General features: G+C 32.7%; 1 protein-coding gene across 5 annotated transcripts in view; it reads left to right on the forward strand.

The window, feature by feature from the left end:
* LOC143149195 (uncharacterized) overlaps positions 1 to 24,816 on the forward strand; it is an 85,174-nt gene that overhangs the window by 16,170 nt on the left and 44,188 nt on the right. For all 5 annotated transcript variants that reach the window (XM_076316368.1, XM_076316367.1, XM_076316361.1 and 2 more), the window contains one exon: positions 17,120 to 17,179. In XM_076316368.1, coding sequence (XP_076172483.1) covers positions 17,120 to 17,179 — 60 coding nt within the window. The remainder of the gene's footprint in view (positions 1 to 17,119; positions 17,180 to 24,816) is intronic.

The raw sequence follows: 24,816 nt of genomic DNA on the forward strand, positions 1-24,816 counted from the left end.
AAAAAACAGAGATGTTCCTAAAGCATACAAAATTCAAATCTTGAGAACATCCATAGGATTTTCGAAACCGACGTCCCTTGAACACTTAAAATTTAAGTCCAAGTCGTTGGGATATAAACTGAACATGAAACGGACATTCTTTGAATATACATTTGATATCGTGTGATTGAGACGGTGCAATTAAAGACGTATATACAAAACTTTATTATATATTACAATGAGCTATTAATACCAAAAATATTTTCAGTTACAATTTTTCTTTATTCGTCTTTAAATGTTACATTGATAATACATGAATCAATCTATTTTACCTTTAATAAAACATAGATTATCTATACCAGAAATTGCTATACAATCCAGCACCAGTGTAGAACCAGCTCCATAGTTAATGCTTAGTTATTCATTTTCTTCGCTCATTTCAGTTCTTGGTTTTCGGCACATCCTTTTCCTACGGTATCCGTTGACTCGCACGAGCGACGGCTGTGTAAACAAAAACCGGCTGACCGCCAAAAATGATCCTTGTTGCGCACAGGGTCGAACTTCTTTAATAATGAAAATTAAAATTTGTACATTTATGAAAGTATTTTTAAAGAATCGGTGAGGTTTCCTCAATGGAAATATGTTCAAAGACAATCTAATTTGGAGTATTCTTTTAATTGCATGTAATTGAATGTTTTTCAAAAATAATTCTTGTAACTTATAATCAGAAACTGAAACGAGACCGGGCGCATTATTTCACGTTAAAAGAACCTTACCAATCCATTGATAACGTCTTTACAATAATACTTTTACAATTAACTCTCAGTTTTACAATCAACGCTCAATTTCAGATTGAGAAACAATAAATCCATATCTCAAATAAAATTGCCCATCATACTCGTTAAAAGTCTCCAAAAGAGTTCGAATTTGTAACTTTTATCGAAGAGTTATATTTGTTAGCGAACTTTAATCATTTTTGTTCGCTCTGCTATGAAATCTATGATTTATTTCTGACAATTCAGTTATGGTAAAAAGCTTTTCTAATTATCTGCCGAACGGTATCTATATTTAATGAATAGTCAGTAGTATTTTAATATCTAATATTTTTTGCTTTTATCGTTTGCCTAGAATTTTGAGGTGAACTCTGCAAAATTAGTTATGCATACACATAATCATTTTTTTATTATGCTCTTATACCTTTTACTGCGATACACAGTACTGCAATGGCCCTTGATATGGAGATTTTCTACTTTTAAATAGACAAATAATAGATACTTTCTCTCTAATATCGATGTTTTCTATCTTTGTTGGTATTCTTTATGTACAATAAATATACACTAAAAGACCGACTTCTTACAGTGATATTTACCGGTTATGATTGAGAAATACTCATATAGATAGAGGTGTAAAGATATTTTCGATTTACAAAAATATCGGAATATCCGTATTTACTTATATTATTATTTGATACACATTTGTTTTTTTACGACCTATTTCTTTTAAACAAAAGAATTTAGAATCTGATCAAGGTACAGAGATGGTTGTAAAAAAGTTAGCGCATTCCTGGATGTTATATTACTTAGAATTACTTCAATTTCATATTTTTATTTCATTACGTTTCATAACTTTTTTTATAAAAATTTTAAAAGTAATAAAATACAAAAGCCGTTATTTAATAGAAATTTAAAAATTGTTTCATTTGTAAAAAGCAATTAAAATTATTTTTGGTAATATATTTTGTAAAATAATTTTATTTTATTAAAGTATATGTAATTTAGCAATTAATGGAGTCTTAATGCATTAATGTAGTTGGGACTATACAATACTGAATTACTTCAATTTTTATGCGATCGTGTATCTGAGAGTAAATTGGATAATGTATGTATTTTAAAATATATATAAATTTACTATATAAATTGTGAAAATAATGCTTTACTAAATCGAATTAGTTTCCTTGTTAATGAACGTACAACAAACTGCGATTAAGAACGAAGTAAGTTTAGGTTATGTTTAGGTTAACCTATTTTTCAATGTAATGTTTCATTAAATTGCATTAATCCTTTTATTAATTGGAAAAATATTTTTACTTTTGAAATAATTGCTTTTATTTTTGAACGCATTCATATAAAGTTAAAACAATACTTTAAACTATCAATGCATTATCAAATATTTGAAATAGTGATTCCTGATATTCTTTTTAAATTGTCATATCAATTACTAATCTACTATTGTTGGTACATTTTAAATAAATGAATAAGAAATATAAGATATAAAGTGGATTTATAAATACTGTCCAATATTTTAATAAACTTGGTTTATGCAGATCTTAAATTCATCCATACATTATATGCACGGATTAATACTTTAACAACCAAGAAGTACAAACAAAGGTGTGAATAGAATAAATTAGTTATGCATAGAATATGATAAAATGTATCAATATGTTAGTGCGAAGAAAGTGGTAGAAATATATTGTAGTTACAATGTAGATTAAAGATAAGATTACACAAATTTCATCAATCATCAGTTAACTAATGTAGACTACCTTACAGATTAATACTTAAAATGAAAAGAAATATTCTGTTTAGAAATAGTAAAAGCTTATCACAGTATATCTTATAAAGATACATGATATGTTATACGACATTGATAGATAATATCTTTGACATACATTTAATTAGATACTTTATAAAAGTACTAGAAGCGTCATTGAAAAAAATCATGATTTTGATATTACATATTCACAGAAACATAAGCATAATTTAAAAATACAAGAGTTTTTTAAATTATGTATTTTTTTCCTAGTATTACTAGAATACTTCAATTAATGAACAGAATAGGTAGAAACATTTATGTAACTTTTCAACATACTTCCTACTAGGAACGTAAAATAGAACATGAAGCTTTGCGATATGTAACATTTTAACAAATAGAAACAATAAAATGAGGTTCATCATACAAAATATTTAGAACTCAAAGAACTCATAAAAAAATTTTTAGGATATAAAAATAAAAATATGAATTGTATAAATAAAACAATTATTCTAATTCAGCAAAATGAAATTATATACAATATAATTATTAAATTATTAGAATTATATGAAACAATATTAATTCAATCTGCAATAGATAAATTTGTTATATTCAACTTATATTAACAGTATTAACCATTATAATCTAGTTAAGGAAAAATTTGAAAAATTAGTGTTGCTTAAATTCTAGTCAACTACTCGTGAAATATTAATATTAATTTTTTCAAACACAGTTTTTAATAACTAATATATTATCTCATAGACTCTTTGTTTTATTGCAACCTAGTTTATTCATCTTAATTTAATTTGTTTGTAACTGAAATAATAAAATTGTGACCAATTTTAACACACTCACAACTAACATGCGAGTGTATAATGGATTGTTTTCTCATTTACAAAACGAACAAATATTTATTCGTATTTACGTTATTTGAACAAAAACTTATTCGAATAGTGAATAATAAATAATGAATAAAGAATAACGAATAAAGTTTTATTTTTTATTTTATTGTACTATGATTATATGAGGTACGATACATGATGTAACATCAGTCAAGCGGTTTTAGTAACAAGATTCGCCACGTATCCTTTCACAAATTAAAACGGGTCCTTCTGTGTACTTGAAACGTACAAAGTATACGTCAGATTTAGTCGTGCGTATCATTTGATGAGGAATACATAGCATATTCGTTGAAGTCGTCAAAACATAATATATATGTACATTGGATTACGTACGTGGCCTTGGCGCAGTAGCACATGTAATGAGTCACCGAGGGAGCGTATGCTACCAGTCTCTATACAAACAGATAAATAGATTCATTGATTTATTGATATATGGATAGGTAGATAGGTTTATTGGTGTAAAACAATAGATTAATCTCTTACTGACGTAAAATAATAACAGGCTTAATAAGATTTCAACACTATGAACGAAACAATTGATTAATCTAACAAGGAACGTCCGCAAAATGTCCGATACCAATTTTTATGAAACTTTGCAGGTTTGTTGGACGGCTGAAATTACTTATCTATATGTAAACAATACCAGCGCTAAATAACAATATTTCTAGCCAATAGTCAATTCAGAATGAAAATAGTTCATTATCTTGTCTTTACAAAAATCTTAGGATCAAAGGATTTAAGCATTATACAAATAGGATTAAAGCATTATACAAATTTTCTAGGTATCGCTCAGAGATACCTCGAAACATACACGTTTTTAGTGATACTTATGAAAATTAACATATATTCCTTAGAAATGAATACATATATACACTTTTTTTTTAATTTTAAATTAAAATTTATAACCAATAGCGAAACAAATTTTTTTTTACCGTGGAAGCATTTTTAACTCTTTATATAGTTTGTCTAACAAGAGCGTGACATCCTGTAAAGGTGCACGTTCGTGCCTGCTTCTCGAGGCAAGGATTTGCTACATTATCTTATAGCTATTTGAATGCCCAAAAGATGGTCAAAATTTATTAGAGAGCTGATTAGTATCACTTGTAGATAAGTGGTTCTGAAGAAAAAATAAACATTGAATTCTTCAAGAGGGTAGTAATTCAGCCAGTGGAAACAGTAAAACGGTATTAATGTTTTAGATTGGTCGTCACGATCATCTGACGCGAACCGGATCGAGAATGTTTGGGGATACACGAAGCTAAAGCTATGAGAAAAAAAAGTGTACACTATCAAAGAGTTAGTGTCAAATATGGAGGTCATTACCTCAGCAGCATACAATTAATCTAGTTGATTGTACGCCCAAGAGATTTAAGACAATATGTTTCGATCAAAATTATTCTAAAACTGGGATGTTAGGTTTACCTTTTCCTATATTCATTTCTGCCCATTACAATTGATTGCATACATATATTAACTTTTTTGTTAATATCGTTTGCTTTTATGACTTGACGATTTCTAAATGATGGAAGTATTATGTGTACCTTCGTCATTTTTTGCTATCCGTTGTTCACAACTGCAGACTGACTACTCGTATCATAAATTTCGATATTGTTATACGATTGTGGTACCGGTGAACCTGATCAGAACATACGCGTGTAGTCTTTCACTGATCCGACAAAGCAACCGCATGCTTAGATCGCATCGTCCCACTTGTTATAAACTAGACATACGTATACAGTGATATTTGATACAATACTCGGTAAAACATGCATATTTCTGTGCAGTGAACGTATATTGTTAAAGTATTATTATACGTGTTTAAATTCTATTCGAAATAGAAAGTCGAAACATCGGCTCAAATTATTCCTCGGGATATCCGCGAAATCGATACATTGGCTCTGAAGTATTAAAAGGATTAATTTGTTATTAGTGACATCTATTAATATTTTAAATGCTTACCTATATTTTTAATTGTTTTCAAAATGCATATCGTAAAGTCCTTGCAGGTGTTAAAACTTGCATCGTTGTTAGCGATGGGTTTATGGCTTTCACAACACTAGTGAGTATGTCAATATATACAAAATGCATATATTGTATGCATCTTTGTTTATTTTGATTATATTCGGTAGGTAGAAGTAATAGGACGTTTCAATACTATTTTCTGTTGAAAATGAATAACGATAAAAATTTTTAATTGAGATGTTTCAGTGCTCAAATCTCAAATCTTCAAAACTATTTTCTGTGACTAAAAACCTTAATGTTACGATAAGTCTGTTTTCTGAATTGATTGCATCCCCATTACTCTATTTTGTCTTTCAATTTTTGGAGTAATATTATACAAGAAATATTAAAAGAAACGATTGACCATGCGTAAATAATTTTTATAATCGCTTGGTTAATTTTCTTTAAGTTTCCTTAATAATGAACTATTAGAAAACTTTTCCTTTTCCACCAATCATCTTTTTATCAACTTACTTTTGTCTTTAATTCTTTATTTTTAGAAACTAATATACCACCTATAATCGATAACAATACCGAAGTTGAAAGATTAAACATTTTAAAAAACGTCTCTTACCGATAACAGCAAAATGCAAACTGAAACTAGCTGTGTGAAATATAAAAGTCATAGCCTACGTCATTATGTTATCATATTTCAGCGTCTGTACGCTCACTGCTAGTCTACTTAAACTCATCGTTTATATCGATGTATGCATCGATGCATCAGCATTTGTAGAGACTCAGAGAGTGACTCTGCTATTAATACTTGATACAATCACAATTTTTTTTATAATTACTATAAAATAGTTCGTGACTGAGAATACCCTAGGTGAAAATACTGAACAGCAACCTATATTGCGAGTTAACAAAATATAGTTGATTTAGTTGTTTAATTGACACGATAATTGTTTCTTAAATATGTGTGTTTGACACTGTCTATAAGTCTATATATGGAGTGTCCCATATCATCTGCCCATCCATATTAAAATGGAGATAGAAATAGTGTTTATAGAAAACCCATATAATTTTATTAACTAATTCGAATGGTAATAATTTAAATTATCGACCGAGAATAGAATATTAATATTAGAAGTCGAGTTTTTGTAACGAAGTATGGTTTTTTTTTTGTTGTACATTTGGATTTTACGCAAAAAGAATGACAGTTTTCTTGCAAATAGTTTTCTCGAAAATACCTACGTCGATTACAAAACGATTATTAACCCTTAAATTACACTTCGGTAATTTCTTAAATACTGTCATCTAGCAGCGTTGGTTAAAATGGAAGTTCTAATTTAAAAAAATATAGGCAATTGCTTATGAATTTTTTAATTTTTTATTTATTTTATAAATATGTCTTGTTTTAGTGTAAATAAGACTTAAATTCTACATTTTATGATTCACTCTGATGTGGTACCTTTCGAAGTATTCTCCTATGTGCATACATGCTTTCTGTAGCTATTTGTCGTCTTTATGATCTCGTGTAGCAACTAATCTATGAAAAATAATTTGAAATAATGTATTGGTTCAATAATACCCGGGTGAACTTGTGATCTAATGACTTGTCCGTGTACTAAAATTTATTGTCAGGCATCTCTAAATTTGTTGCAACATCACGTTCATCTATGTCTACATCTTCAGGTGAATCCTCGCTTTCACTTTCAATAACTTCAATCCTTCGTCTCTTTTGTACTGTAATTTCGTTACTATTAGAAGTATGAGAATCACATACACTTACAATATTTTTAAATGATGAAATACTTAAATTATCTTTGAATACTTCAAAATTAAATACGTCTTTATTTTCACTTGGCTCTAAATTCGCATTATAATATTCTTCTTTCTCCATGATTTTATCAAGAAAAGAAAAGTTGAAAAATAATTTAAACTCAAAATTACAGAAGTAGTACCTTGTACGTAAAGAAACAAATAGCTAACGCTAATCGTAACACAGCTACACATTTTAATGTTTTTGAAATTTTGGGAAAAAATTAAAAAATTACTATTATTGCCATAGAATGTGCCTCGCATCTGGCATTGAAAAGGGATTTTAAAATCCCTTTCATTTTTAATACAAACTTTACAAATTTTCCATCATTTGGTTATAGTTAAGGAAAAATGATATAACAACTGTATTGAGGAGAAAAAATGAATCGGTTTTTTCTTAGCTAAAACATCTAGAAGATTTTATTTCATCAATAACAGAAGCATAATCTTCCAGGGCCATTAATTAAATGAGTTCTCCACAAGTGGTTTTGGATAGGTGAGAAGGATTTCCATATCTTGAAATATGACTTGATAAAAATGCATCAACTAGATAACAGGTTTAAAACGTGTTCCCGTCTCAAGATATGTTTCCAGTAATCACATTCTTCCTGAATTTGTTTTTCTAACTGTTCTAATTCTGCATTTTTTCTACGAGTTAAGTATGTTAGTACAGAGTCTCGATGAGTAATGCTTTTTTCATAACGATTGATTTTGAATAATACTTTGCCAGTCACTGAACCTTTCTCCCATAACAAACTGTGAGAAACTTTTAAGAGCGAACAGTTTACAAATAAAACAATAAATTGATTCTGTTGTTGGTGAGTACAACAACTCTTTTGTATTTCTCGTGATTGGCTTTTGTTTCAACGAAAAGTTTACGCGAATCTTGAAAATTTTCCACTACTGAAATGCCGATAAGACTTGTCATATATTCCACTGTGATATTCACAATCACTGGATTCATAAGCAATTCAAAGAGACACATTTTTTGCAAAATAAATCATTCCACGACCATTATGATCATCCATTGAACTTTCATTTTTAGCGGTTTCAAATTTAGATTGTTTCGTAAAATAATTTGAATCGTTTTCAGTAGTAGTATCAAGAAAATTTATGGGCAAAGTGAAATCAGTAGTGAGATATATTTTAAATGAACCTGTTTGTGACATCTTAATCATTCCAACGCTTTTGAAATGATCAAAACGGTATTTATGCTCGCTTCTGATGATTTCTGATGATTTCTCTGGTTTCGATCTGTACTTTGACTTGTATATTTTTACTTGTAGGTAGAAATCAGTAAGCTTTGCAGTCTCGGACATTAAATCCAAATTCTTTTCTTCTCTTTCTTTTGATAAGTTTCGCTTTTGTGCGTCACTTAACTGAAAACATTTCGTTTCATTAGGATTTGTAAAGTACAGAAATAAAAACAGCTTGATATCTTTGTATTTCCTTTGCATATTTCTTCATTTTAAGTGGATTTTCTTTCCTCAAAATTGAAGAGTAAGTCATTTTTCAGTAAGTTCATATTTCGTTGAACTGACGATTTTCGTTCTTAACTTCGCGCTTTGTAAATCTTTCAATTATAATCGAGTAGAGTTTTAGTTGCAGAAATAGAAGAATATTTTAACTAAATACAGTGACGTATCTCTTGAAGGAATAGTTATGAAAGATGTAATTACGTTGTTTGGTACGATGAACATTATGTGATAAGTATTTTTTCTATCTGTGGAATAATAGAGGAGATTTAAAAACCAAATTAATGTTTTTGAATGAAACGTTATAATGTGTTTTATTAATTTGATACTATTTATCAAGGCCAATTTATAATTCAATATTATAGAATTTATCAATAAAAATTCCTAACAGATCGTAACACCGGATTAACCTTAAGACTTTTTTTTCCTTCGTGCTGGAATTCAGAAATCTGACTATTCCCACATAACGAGCTTTGGACAACAAATCTACATCAACCCAAACGATGCTTTAAAAATTCCTCAATCGTTCCTAATGTACGATGACACTCAATATAGTTTTTCGTCTCAACCGATAAAATCAGTCGTTTCCTGTTTAAACAAGAAGAACATATTGCAGAACAATATAACTCGACACTACAACCATAAATATCAGACCCAAAAATCAACAAAACAAATATTAGTAGTCTACGAAAGGAAATAGTTCAAACATCATACATCAACACAAAATACATATCTATACAAATACTTCTATAAAAGTTTCTATGATTACAGAATTAAAGTTTTTACCAAGATCAAGTTACAAAGATTTCGATTTCAAGTTTCAATTAATCTACCCGATGAATTTCTTGCGAATTATTTTGAAGACGATTCGATATCCGAAGAAAACAACGACAAAATGTAAAATACACGTAAATTCGATTATCGTCGTATTCATACTTTGAACCCATTTTCGATAACTGTCTCATCGTTTCTCGGGAAAGTGATGACCACATGTTTTGTTCCTTGGGAGACACCTTAAAAGATCCTGCACGAATTTTTCATTTCCAGGCAGTGCCAAAAATGTTTTGCTATTTTTTAACATTCTTCTTTCAATCTGGAAAATATACCGCAAGTCGAACGTCTAATCGAGACGAACGACAGAATTCGTAATCTGGTGAACGAAACGAGGAATTTGTCAGTGCGAGGAATGTTGCAAATGCTAAACATGTGAAAATCATGTGTACATAAACATTTGAGGAAAGAGAGAGAACTGTTTTCTTTACATGTATATGATGGTTGACTTTAGTTTCCAAGTATTTGCAAAATCTTGTCAATACTATTACATTGAGTTGTGATTATACATGCATATTCGTGGCAAAGTTGTACCAGTATCCGAAGCCATGCGACCGCTGCTTATCTACTGTTTCTGTAAATTCATCAGCGGTTCACAATTGACTTCGACCTGGTTTAAAATTGGGACGAGGAAACAACTAGATCTATCTTAGTTTAATTTCAAAAAGCTAATATTGTTACGATAATCACGAATGAGGTAAAGGTAGGGCTAATTTTTATCTCGTTCACGCATTTACATTACTTTTCTCTTGGTCCACCTGTCGTACAAAGTTGGTTGCCACTTTTACCAGCCATTGTGACATGTTTACAGGAGCGATAGGTAAGCGGTCGTCAGACATTCGCACGCACTGTCGCGATCGAGTACGTATGTATCTATGTACGAGTATAAGCCAAATTCAATGTGCATAGTACTAGCGAAAGTAGTTTGTGAATATCTCGGAAACTAAGATCAAGTGTTATATACATGCAGAGGAAAAAATTGTTCTAAATCTAGAACTCTATAGTATATCGAAAAATAATCGAAATCGGTCGGTATGTAGAGGAAAAAATTGTTCTAAATCTAGAACTCTATAGCATATCGAAGAATAATCGAAATCGATTAGTATGCAGAGGAAAAAATTGTTCTAAATCTAGAACTCTATAGCATATCGAAAAATGATCGAAATCAGTCAGTAGGCCAAATTTAAATAAAATAAGACAATTATTTAGAAAAAAGGGAGTCTTATCGATTTCAATGATTTTGAAATATGTTGTAAAACTCAACATTATGAACAACGTTTTTCCAATACATATAACCGCCTCTCGGTCGTAGTTTCTAAGATATTAACAAAAAACTATTGTTATCGTTACATTTGCTTATGCGTACGTGTTTGTAACAGTGTATAACACATTCAAGCGGCGAGCCATCGATGTATATACGTTGTGTATTATTTGTCGCTGGCTCTGCTATGCTGTTGTTTATAGAAACGATAGATAAGCGGTGATGTCAGGCTAACAGAATTCAATGTTTAGTATTGAATTTTTTGCAAATATCTCGGAAACTAAAACCGAGCAGCGATTATGTGTATATAGAAAAAAATTGTTCAAAATGTTGAGTTTTATGTTATATTTAAAAGTAATCAAAATCAATGATACTCCTCTCCTTTTAAATAATTACCTAAAGTAATTTTTAGGTATACGTTATTTTTCAGCCATTTGTTTTAAAAACCGTTTTGTTCTATATTCAAAGTATTGAAAACTTCGAAGCAGGTTTAAAAATATCGCTAAAGATTACAGCATATTCAAATTTTAGTGAAATTTAAAATGTTTTAAAAAGAATTCAATTCGGTATAAAATGATTCGTTTAATAGATAATCATTATTGAATATTATAACTATAGGGATTTATTCACGGATTTTTATATTCTGTGACAATTATCGGATAGGACACAAGAGAGAAAGTAACACACGTGCTTTATTGTTTTGAGATTTATCACACTAAAGAAATATTGCCGTAAATAATATCTGATAAAATAGTCAATACGTTCTACAAAGAATAAAAATAATAAAGAGAGATAGAAAGTGAAAAAACAATGTAATAACAGAAAAAATCTTACAAAAACTTATTTCGCTGTAGTAACTTATTCCAAGATTTCATTATCTTAATTAGCACCTTGGTAAACTTCGATAAACGCAATATTTTCGAAACAAACGACTTTTTTTCCTTTTTTTTTTAAACCATTGAGCGTTTGAAAGTCAATATAGTGGATCGAGGTTTGACATTCGATTTCTAGCAGATATACCTCACATATAATTTTTTAAATAAAAGTTGTAACTTTTTCAAAAACCTACAAAGTATTTTAATCAATAATTTCGTTTACATATTGCTACATTTTTGAAGAATGTATAGAAATGTATATGTAATGAAAATATTAATATTTAAAAATTCATAGGCTAAAACATAAACCATGTGTTGCTTCATGGCTATAGAGTTGTCTTTACATCTGGTAGCAGAATAATTAAAGAAAAATGGTATATAACAAAATGGTGACGAATAACATGACGACAAATATCGATTTTTTAAAACATTTATCAACTCTCATTTGTTATTATAATACACTGATACGTTTATAACTAACGCATCTGCTATAATGAATCGTACATGGAACACTTGTACAAAATTTCGAATCAATTGATCAATTACTTTTCCAGATATCACGAAAGCCATTTTCTGAAATAGTTTCGAGAAAAAACACAATCAAAGTTCTTTATACAGGTTCTGCTTACAATATTTATAAAACCTTGTAACTTAATCTAATCGGAATACCCAGGGCCATTTCAGAATCCTCGATTTCAGGTCAAGAATATACAAATACGCACATAAAAATATGAAATGTTGTTACACGCCGTGATAAGGAGTATAGAAAAAACAAGAATTAACTTAAAAACGCTTATGTGGGGGTAGTTCGTTACGCGAGGACGTGGTATGAAAATGGATTCTTCTTTGTGAACTGAAATTAGACTTATTTATTAAGAGATTAATTATATAGACAAAGAATTTCCACTTGAAACTAAATTAATCGTCTCGGTACATTTACAACAACTACTGCCCTATTGCTCTCAAACACTCTCCTTTCGCACCCTATATTCCTTCACGCATTCATTCCCTTTTATACTAATCTTAACCTTTCTCACTCCGTGCATCTGGTTCACCCATCTCAATTGCTAGTCTTTTCCAAATACTCTACATTTCCTCCAGACCACACGCATTTTCTTTCGTTCCCACGCATTACCACACTTGGTCGTCCTGCATGACCATAGTAAAGGGTCGCTCGTGCCCATGGAAAACCCAGCGACAGGTCGGCGCCAAAATGTTTATCCTAATGCAGGTCCGTTCGCACGCAGGACAAAAGGCATCTTATATTAGGGCTGCTTTCTAAGCAGGCTCGTGTGGGAACAGAAAAATACTACACTTTTATGTTAGAGGAACTTTACGTGCCTACCTGCTGCACAGGTGTTGTAATTTCGTTTATATTTCAAATTTACGTATAATATTTAACGTATGTGTTTTCTAAATGTTGTATACATATAGGAAATGTATAAAACAAAAATCGATCGTATTTATGTATTTGTATAATGTTGATCAATCATTGTAAAACTAGAAGCCACGACATCGATAGAAGAATCGACACGTATCGAAGAAACAACCGATAATGAGGAAGATTTTGATGAGTATAACGAAGAGGCAATACCAGTATTTAGTCATTTAGATAACTTAGAAATAGATTCGGAAAAATTGGACTAATTGTCTTGAAATATTTCAGTATTTTACCGTTTTTGTTTATCAATGTAGATAGTTTTCTGTTCGTTTGTACATGTACAACGATTTTAAATACGATATCATACGTGTGAGTACGTTAAAGCTCTTATTACAAAAGAGGTTTTTTGTTAAAAATCATTGTAACAAATATATTATTACGCAATTTTTATTACAAAAATTTCTTCTTGTATTCTTCTACACGCTGTAAATTGTCATATCGTTGGCGATCAATTTCTATCGAAAAAACATCGATAAGCGAATGTTTCTAATTTTGGTCACGAAAGACTGCCTTCTTGGAACACTATGCACCGTCGCGACCGTACTGGACAGTAATGAGTTAGACAGTATGAAACAAACATGCAATAAAGCGACTAAAGCAGACATTGGCAATAATTTATTCTATGGAGCAAATTCCAGCACGCCTGAAGCAGATTGCTTCATTGAGCTCGGTACTCACCACCGCGAAGCAAGAGTCCCATGGTGGGATACTCTATGAATGCGACTGTGTGTTATTTGTCCACCACTACAGCCACGTCCACCCATCATTTCTTATTACGACGTCACTTCAGTCCGCGCTGTACTCCGAATTCTGCTTGTGGGCAACGATGCCGGATTTGGTATCACGAGTCACAGCCAGTTACACTGAATTTCCCTCACCACTTCACGTGTTAACTCACGAATCACGCGTATGCGAGCTTGGCACTTATTGTCAGATAGTTTCGGGGAGTTGAAAAAGAAAGCGAATGTAAGCCTTTCTATCTCGTTCTTGAAGCAAGTGAAGCCCCACTTGCCAATATTCACTGTTTAGATTTTATCATCGGTCAGATTAGCCATAGGTAATGTCTTATTTGTTTTAGTTAACGATTATTGTTAGAAACGAATAATTACAGATTTACGTTTGGACAATTTAGAAGATCTTAAGATTGACAAAATCTTCTGTCCTCCTTGTTCATGAATTTTTTACTTTTGCATTTAGTATGTTATGTTTATTTGGTCAGCACCTATTCCTGGTGTCAAGTTTTCCTCGAAGTGCATATATTTTCCTCTAAGCGCAACGAACGAAATAAATGCATAAATTTCGAACAATTTAATATGTCTTGATACAACATGCATGAAGAAATGGTAAAAATTGCTTTCAGAGATGCACGATTTTTACAAATTGTCATTTTACACAATTTGTATCTATTCTTTGATTGATTCGATCAATAAAATTTATATCAATTGTTATATAGAAACAAATACTATGAATCCATTTTGAATCCAACTTTTCGAAAAACATTATATTTTCGTCGCAAACGCTAGACAGAAAGTTCTACTAAATCTGTTAAATTATAGCATTATTGATGTCGTCGGGTGTGAGATCCTTTAAATATTTTGTATTATCTTTATGAAATTATCATCGATAGATTGGCAAGATTTGATTGATAAAGATGTATCGAAATATAATCTTACTCGAAGGTGCAAATCTGTGAAATTCCGAGTAAACACGATTTAAATTACTTGATAATCTCGTTCCTTGAATCTTGGATACTCGAGTGCAAGAATTATTAAATTCGCAAACGTGCAAACTTTCACATAATTACAACATTCGGTTGATTATTGTTGAGCATTCACGGTTTGTTATAATTACGTACACAACAACATGTTATCTGGTACGTCCAATCACTTATTTCAATTAGCTCTAAGATACTAATTTATCAAGAAGTAAGGTAAATGTTCCAAATTATCAATGCATGTTTTTACATTCGTTATTTTAAATTAACGCTGTCTAAAGATAATTTCTGGCAGTTAAACATCGTTCTCACCATCGTTCAATATTATTATGGCACGGAGACTAAATATGGAACTTGCAGCGAGTGTTAATTGAACTGGCCTGTCAGGGCCATTGAGGGGTAAACCTTCTTTACCTACATCGCTCTCTTTTGTTTTCGCGTTCCGCTTTTGTTCATCCTTTGCTCGGCGTTTCATTCGTCCAATTACTTGTTTCAGACAAAGAATGCAAACCGCTAGACACGCTGTCTTTATCTCAAATACGGAGGAGAGCTGACTTATTCATAGTTCTAAAGGCGGCATGAAATAAGGTCCACTATCGAGTATCGATATCAATTACCCAATATACGTGGATAGAGAGTTGCTCGAGCCAAGTGAGAATGAGAAAATAAATGTAAAGTGAAAGAGACAGACCGAACGGGAAATAGTCTTGATAGATCAGTTTGCTCAACGCTTACTTTAATATGATATCTTCTGTGATGATACGATCGTTTCAAAATTTTGAACAATTACTTTACAGAAACAATTTATGATACAAATAAATTAAAGGTAGATAGGAAAATATTTGTGAGAAATGCAATAAATACCTTGTGCGTAGTATTTGTTAATTGTTACCGCTAGTTTGTCACGGTAGCTTCTTTAAGTAGCTCACAACGAAGAAGTTAAATAGTTTGTCGTGGCTGCCTTTTTAGCATCGTGTAGTTTTCTTTAACAAGATATTTGGAGGGAGGGGGTGCTATGCTAGATAGTGTCGCTTTAAATAATAATAACAAATTCCGAGTAACATTTTTTTATCTAGATTGTAATATGAGGAGATAAAGAATGCTTCATCATTTTGAGGGACATAATCGATAACTTTTATTTTTTTTGTATTAAAATAATTGTTTATTTTGTATTTAAATTCTTTCCAAACTTGAAATTATGAGTACTGGTAAACTTCTAGTAGAGAAATATTCCAAGAAGATTTATCGAGCTCGCTACTATTCTATACGATTACTATTGCGTCTGATTCTCGGTTTTTGACTTCGTTATGAAGCTGAGACCGACAATAAGCGTATTGATAGGACGCATTATAATATATTATTATGTGTAAGTATACGCTCAATGTGATTTGCATATGAGATAAACATAAGTAAAATGATTAAGAGATGTGAATGTGAAATATATTTAAATATCGATATGCAAAACATCACCTTGAATTTGAACGAACGATGAAATATTGAAATTGATTGAAAACAAGTTTAAATTATTGATGGGAGAAATCTGTTGTTTCTATCTTTTAAGAGGAGCATAAGATAGTGTGATTATTTTTTCTGTAAATGGACGTGTGCAGGTTATATGAAGGTGAACTTTGTTTTTCTAAATAGAAACATATTTTTTATCATACCATTTGATTCGGTTCGTCATACCTTATAAAAGAAATATTAACCCATTCATGTGAAAGAAGAATAGTTTGGAAGATATTTTAATATAAATATTTGGATATCTACCTGCTTTGAAATGCAAAAAGTGATACTAATATCTTTTTAGTATGTTACATACAGTTGGTTGTTGAATATTATGTTCTCGATTAATTTTACGGACCGTTGTTCTATAAACTATAATGACATAGGGGAAAGGGGAATCGTCCAGTCGCATTATTTGTGACGCGATTGCTATGTCCTTATTAACTGTTAGATATATTGTAGCTATTAGTTAAGTTGGGCATGTGTAAAAGTCCATCGCGTTTCACCAATTATTAATCATTCTTCACACATTCGTATCGCTCTTACAATTTCATACACATTTATTGCATAATCGCGTAACACATTTTTTCGTCTTTATAGAATTAAATATATATTAGAAAGCGACTTGCTAATAATTTATTTAATTTGCTCAATCGCTGGTAGCTGGATGTATCGAAAAACTTTAATAAAAACGATGTCCCAATTTATTCGTGAAATGTGAAAAATCGTGATCATTTTCTTGGAAGTGTAACTTTATAATGTATCGTGTATTAATAATTATGTTTAAGCAACGGTAACATTGAAACGATCCTACTATATAACTTGTTTTTTTTTTTAATTTCAGCCTTTTCCACAGCCGCCGAGGATGTGAGAGATGGAATTCAGGGGCACGATAATGACACCGGTAAGTAAAGTCAATTTTAAACTTATTTCCACGAGGAACTCCTTTAATTCCATTATACGATCATAACTAAAATTATTATTCCAAATCGATATTACTTCAAACTTTCTTTGTTAACTCTGTACTTTTTTTTATTGGAAATAAAAATATATACTATGCAATTATATTAATCAAAATCATAATTTAAGGAAAATATGAAATACTTTTGAATTTCATAATTCGAGCACTTTAATTTGAAGTTCATAATTGCCAGGGTTTTGAAAGTAGGGTACTTTAGCAGTCTATAGAAATCAGACCTGAAATACGTTGTCAACCTTAATTTAAATCTAGTACAAGTCATATACATTCTTTATATATATCATATACATATATCATAGAACATTCTTTAAATCTAAGTTTATATACAACCAAGCTCTGTGCTATGGTATCCGTTTATTTTTTATGGAGAAAATCTTATGATTCCCTGGAACCTTTGGTTATGGTGGGTGGGATTATCTGCCTCAGAAACCAAGTGCAGAGACTACCCACTAAAACCACCACTGTGACTAACTTTGCACAGCCATAGTGAAGTTTAACGATATATCGAAAAGGGTTTCTGAGATGTTTGCTCCTTGAAAGATTCTGGAATAATTACAATTAAAAGTGGTTTCTTTTATTAAAAGATAACTTCACCTTTAGGAGAAAAGGTCGTAATAATTAATTGGACGATGCAATGTGAAGTCACTTGTCATTTCTCTCAAACCATCTCACTTCCCCTCTCTAATTCTTGTGCATTTCGGATACCATCGTCGTTGGTTTCCGAAAACACGTGGAGACCATAGAATAAAGACTTAGATAGGTATTTATGTGGAGATCGGTGCAAAATGGGGTGACTATAATAATATTGAATATTGGGGAAAAGTGTAAGAGTTTAAATTTGACAATTTGGCTGCATTATCATAAATCTATTAGTGTTCCACAATTATGTTCAGAGGTACTTTTTTTAGATTGTAGCATTGTTTATTCCAGGGTGTACAATAATGAATTGCCTTATAATACACTTACTTTCTTAATTTGTAGATTTATTTTTATTTTGTGACTTTATCTGACGGAAAGAGATTAATTGCATTTCATGATAAATGGTATACACGTTTTATTTAATTACAAAAATCGTTTAATGTAGGATAGAAAATGATATTGAGTATTTGTTTATCAAAATGATATAAATTAAGATAATTGAAATACTTTTTGCCTTTCGCTGCTTTTTCATCAGAAATTTAATTCAATCCCAATGGATGCAACAAATGTCTCGAATCTAATGAAAAAGAGCGTGATACATTTTTTCAACGGAAAGGAAATTTGATGTATTAATATTTTCCAGATCCGCTAAAATAAATACACAAGTTGTCCATTAACATATATATTTTCCTTATTTCAAGTGGATGCTGAACTATTTACAATATATTAGACTTCTTCGACTAGGTGCAGTTCCAATAATCATGAACATCGAGTCAGTTACGACGTGTTATAACTTTTCAAAAATTGTGGCTTGAAGAATTACGATGTGGTGTTTGTTTAAAGTTTAAATTAAATTGAGAATAATTTAACGATTGTATAACTCGTTGGCTATTGTCATACGTGACTTACCACAGGTTTTACTTTGTCGGTGATAACCTCGGCACGACTTTTAGTTTTTATAGTTTCTCGTTTGAAATTAGCGAGTAAACAAGAACGACCGTTGTCCATTGTTTGAAAAGAATATTCGAATTCGCGTATTGACGTCAGAGCAATACCAGACGAAGAATGATCAGAAGAACGGAGATAGAGATAGGACAAAAGACAGCACAACGTCGAATTGAACATGACGTTTTGCGTACGCGCTGTCAAAGTCGACAAGGCATAGTCAATTAGCAGCAGATATTCGTATGGAGTCCTCCAGTTCCCGATTTTGTTTTCGATTCATAAAAATTCTGTGCCTTTGAATCTATTTTTGCTTCTTACGATTTGTTTATTTTACTTGATCGACCGTTAAAAGCAATTCGTCTTTATTTTCATTATTACGATTATCACACTCTTGACGGTAGGTTCACCTGATTTTGGATCGAATGTCGTTCGATTTGAGAGCTATCGGAGATCATTCCTTGGATGATTGTTGATTAACGGTGCGTTCACCGTGAGTCTTAAACGTTTAGATAGTTTTCTTGAACCTTCTGACGTTGACGCAGTTCTCTAATCTCATCTGTTAAAGCTACCAGTGTGATGAATAGAAGCACACTTGTGCAGTAGACGGAGATTATAACTCTGTGAAGCAATCGGGTTTACAAACGCACAGTCTCTCGCCAAACTACCACTGTAATCGAATAGTCGAAGGTAGTGGTTAAAAGGTAGATTAATTTTTCAACCTGTTTCTCGACGTGACGTAAAAAAGTTCGTTGAGTAAGAGAGTGTTCGATCAAATAAGTCTTCGCTGTCAGTCACTGGGACTAGTTCTGTTAGTAACCGTGATTCTTCACGACCACGAAATGCCAAGTGGAACTTTACAATTTCCACTTGCAAGAGTTTTATTCGAGGCACTCAGAAAGCGTGCATTTGCCATAGAGACGAGGTTAGATTCGACTTTGCTCGCGTACAACGAAATAAGAAGAAGTTGCTTTAGTACAACGATATAAGAAGAAGTTGCTTCAGTACAACGAAATAAGAAGAAGTTGCTTCAGTACAACGAAATAAGAAAAAGTTGCTTTAATACAACGAAATAAGAAGAAATGCTGAAGATTTAAATTACCATTTTTATCTGAGTTACTATAAAATGCAATTCAAAAAAGATTGCTAACCCTCTGACAAATCTATGATGGAAACAGGAGCAAAAATAAAACTACAAGATTTGTTGAATCACACTGGGTCTATCTTGTTAAAATCACGGTGTCGTTAATATGGCTAACATGACTGCCTATACACACACGGGATGCATCCAAACGTAATCATCAATACATAGCTTCCGCTATGTATATTTATGCTACGCAAGCGTTACCATGTAGATAGTTCAGCACTACACTTATGCTTTGTAAGTGCTATCGATGAAAGCAATCAGCCAGTTAATGACTTCATCTCACACAGTGTCTCTTAGGTGTCTCCGTAACAATAGTCTAGCACTTCGTGTGTATCCTGCTAAAGCTGTCAGTAAATATGTACAATCGATAGAGATAGTCAAAGGTTCGCGACCATAGGGTGGCATAGCGACGAAAGGGTGATTCATCTTCCGTCCACCGACGATGCAGCCTTTATCTTATATGTTGAAGGAGAAGAGACCTGCCCTCTTGCCGAAATAAGGAGGTAAGGGGGGCTTAATGTTGGCCTCTTCTGTCCTTCCAGTGGAGAAGCAGGAGTGCGAAGCGACTAGCTCGAAGGAGCTGACGTTACAGGCTCGCAGAAGGAGGCCACGGTCATCCAGTTTCTCTCGTTGCTAGGCGTGGTGAGGGCCATGCTCGGTAGCGAAAGGTCCCCCCAATTACTTTCATCGGGATACAGCGCTCATCCAGCACACCTCCAGTGTATGCTACGCCGTATCCTAATCGCTGAGACAATGCCAGGAGCGCGTCGTCACATCCTTTTCTATACGGTGCATATACTGCTCAAAGTAACTATGCCCGGACAGCACTAGCTATAAGAGCTAGTAGATGATGAATTCGGTAGATGAGGCTATGGAAACTTCTGTTCAGCTACTCTGGTAGGAGTGATGGGGTAACTACGACAGGCTGCCACTGCCGCTGCAGTAGTGTAAACTACTTAGACTAGTGCTTGAATGCTTCAATTTTGCGACTTGCCAAGATCGTCCCCGCTCGCAGGACTCACAGCGGTCATTAGAATGAGCGACGACATCAAGAGTAGGAAGGACCATGCGGATATATCTCTGTTCCGACCATCACATGCCAGTCTGATACTGGCTAGAGGAGCTAAACGTCAGGACCCCTGGTTAATTAGACGCAGATGGAGTCGTTCAGTTATCCAAGGCTTCGATCGTTTGATTCTTTCTGGAGGACCCCTGAGTTGTGGGTTCTAAAGTTATAATTGTGGGCATGGGCATGACCTTGCCCCGCCCCCCTTGGTAAGCTCGGCAGGTTACAGTGTTGTTGCTTTCCTCAGACCCACTTTCCATTTGGGCAGGACAAATTCCTCTCTGAAAGTGGCCAACCTGGTTGACGTCGATCAGGTGCCCAATGTGGATGAAAGGGGTTCCTCAGTGGGAGTTTGGTTTGCTCCACCTCCCACCGGTAATTCCGGGTCCCGCCCACAGTTTGATTCGACACCGTCACCGCGCTGCTATAGGCGGAGAGCGGGTGAATGCAGCCGCCTGCGGAGTGTCTCCGCCTCCTCACTCCGCCCTCCATCGTGCTACCCCCACGCGGGGTGTCTCCGCCTCCGACTCCGCCCTCCATTGTGTTACCCCCACGCGGAAGTCGACGGCCTGCTGCTGAAGTAGAGCATTTTGTGCGCTCAACCACTCGTTATCTCGTCCTCAAACGTTGAACATCGAATTTAAATACGCTGTGCCTTCTTTCCGTGGACGGGTAATACATGTATAGTAATATTCTTTTTCCCGTTACATCTTCGCCACTTTTTAGAGCTGCTCTCGGTACTATCATTGGCACAGAACCGAAGGTATGTTAGACTACGAATGAATCATCAAAGTAAGAAATTTATAATTTCGATATCTTTTATTATAACTACAAAACTGCTTTAATCGGACTGTAGAGATTGATACCAAACGTAATTCTACTTGAATGATTTTGAATTACACAAGCAATTCTGTGATAATTTTACATTTTGTTTGTTAAATTATATTAAATTATTTTCCCATTCTTTTAAGTTATTACATGTTTCAATACTTCAGTTTATTTTATCGATCACCCTTAAAATTATTTATACATTTGACGAACATAAAATTGATTTTCCTTTCCATATTTTGGAATGAACAGTGATACCAAACACAACAAAAACAACCGTCAATCTATTATACTGCATTCTTTTTTTTCATTATTATTTTTCTTTTTTTTCACATGATCCGCAAGACCAATCTTGCGCTTGGTAAAAGTGGAAGACACCTAAGATCTCTATCTTTTGAGTACTTCGCTTTACATTTTCTTTTAAAATGTTTAAATACGCTTTAAAATGTCTAAATTTTTTTGGAAAACTCAGCCCAAACATTTTTAGTTATATTTAAATTTGGTGTCATGAGCTAGCCACTTTGCATATTTTTCCTAGTTGTTCATTTATGAATTTTACATAATTTTTGCTATGCATCCGAGCATGTATGCAAATTATATCTATCCGGCCACGATAACCAATTTGAAGCCATACCATAACGTTGTCGCCGCCCATTTGATGACGATTTGAAAAAGACTCTTTTTTTTCTTCAATCACGGAAATAGTAGTTCTAATCACTTAATCTAATCGAGGTTAAGTTTCTTTTTGTCACAAAATATAATTTTTCTAGTTTTCCCAATCAATATGATTTTGTGAAAACTCCAAACGAATACTCTTATAACGTGTAGCTAAAACTGCTCGCTACTTAAATTTCTTCCGTTTAATGTATTTGCATTTTTCCAAAATTTGTCAAACATTCTTAATATATGGGTATACGAAATTTTCGGTACCCAAAAGTTTGTGATACTCGGATATCCGACCTTGAAGTCGGGTTAGGTCGAGAATCCGAAAATTGATAACATTGGGGTACTCAAATATTATGTCGCAGGTTGGGTGATTCTTTAATCGGATTTTACGCTTATTCTTTCTTTAATCTTCATTGGATTGTATTGTGTTTAAAATATTACTGCCATTATCGGTGATAAAGAAAGCAGGTGTAGTAAGTGTACTTAATCTACATTTACTTAACGATGTAATTAATGCAACCTGTATGCAATTCTGTTAAATGAATACTTGATTAATTGACAATTTGTAAATTTTTGATTAATTCGATTAATTGATTCTAAATTTTAATATATAATTAATAAAAAATTTCGATTAATTTTAAATTGTGAATTATATTACTTTTTCGGGAAAGAAAATGTGCTTTCTAAAAATAAATTTTCGTTTCTTTATTTATGCGAAATAGGAAAAACTATCGTTTTTGTTACGTTACGTAGCAAGAAAGTACAGAAACGCATGGTTAACTTTCACTAAAATTTGCGCGTTTAACTTTCCACGAGTCATTCCTCCCAATCCCTTCCATGTCTCGAGCATAACAAAACCCGAACCAGTAAAAAAGGAGACACATTACATATCGTGTAATACTGCATATATTATTAAGTAAATTAAAAGTAGCTTGATTAATGTCATGTTTGAACTCATTTTAATCAGAAGAATCTGAAGAATGTATTGGTATTATTTTTAGAAAGATAACATAAAAACTATGAAAAGTTTTGTACATTGTATGATTATTCTTTTATCTTCTTATTGTCAAACAATGTTCAAGTTCATTTCTAAAAAAAATCCGCTGCCCTGCACGTAAAACTTTCACTATTGAGTCCCAAATTTTATGGAAATTAATCGTTTTATCGAGGTCGTGTTTGTAGTTATCGTCTTGTGTTTGAAGACCAAGGGGGAAACAATTTCTTTTTTGTCTAAATATTTCTATGATCAAATTTTTGATAATTGTTTCGTCTATTAATTTTAACGTAATAGCTTGATCTTTCGTAACAGTGTATTTTCGTTTAGTTATGTTAGCATACGATTTGTTTTGTACAGTCGCCAAACCTATTGGTCTCGCTGTCATAGATCCATTTCGCTGAACAGGAATCAATACTTGCTGACTTTGTACCTCTTATAGGTTAAAGTAGGATATAAGGATTGTTCATAGTAGATTAAGTAGCAATAGGTGTGTTTGGTACCTAGTAAACGTCTCCTCACTCATTCGGTTGAACCCCGGCATATTGACTCTGAGTCGATAACCTATCCTTCCTTCACCCCATTGATGACAACCGCTCAATCCAATTACATATGCATAGCAATGTACTCAAGTAAAACTTGGGTAGATTGAAAATGATTCTCAGGAAGCGGTTTTGCATTGTCAGAAGCAAGTTTTGAACACCTGCAAGCTGAGGTTGTGAAGCTCCATTCAGTGTTTCGTGAGCACAGAGAACTACGGCTACTGTATAAACTAGTCCCGGTGGCTGATAGCGAAGACTTATCTCATCGTGCAACTTTTCACAAAAGAGACTGTTTACGGCGCGTAGAGAAAAGTGTTGAAAAATCAATCTGTCTTTTAGCTACCACCTTCGTCAAATAATTCAACAATAATGGTCGATCGGTCGAGAGATTGTACGTTCAGGAATGCAATTGCACTCTAATACTTCGTCCACTGCACAAGTGTGTTTCCATTGGTTACACTGGCAGCATTAACGGCCAAGATTATAGAGCCGTGTTGGCGTAAGAAGTTTTACAATCTATCCAAACGTTTGACAACGTACAATGAGCATACCGCCAACCGGTGATCATCCAATGAATGATCTCTGGTAACTCTTGAATCGAACAACACTGCAACTAAAATCAAGTGAACTTATCCGATTCTAAAGTGTGGAAATCGTGACAAAGAAACTAAAAACGTACTGTTTTGAGCGCTGAATGTTTTCTCGATGAAAGGGCCAGGTCGCAAGAATAGAAATAAA

Source organism: Ptiloglossa arizonensis, chromosome 7 (assembly GCF_051014685.1).
Source record: "Ptiloglossa arizonensis isolate GNS036 chromosome 7, iyPtiAriz1_principal, whole genome shotgun sequence".
Lineage (NCBI taxonomy): Eukaryota > Metazoa > Arthropoda > Insecta > Hymenoptera > Colletidae > Ptiloglossa > Ptiloglossa arizonensis.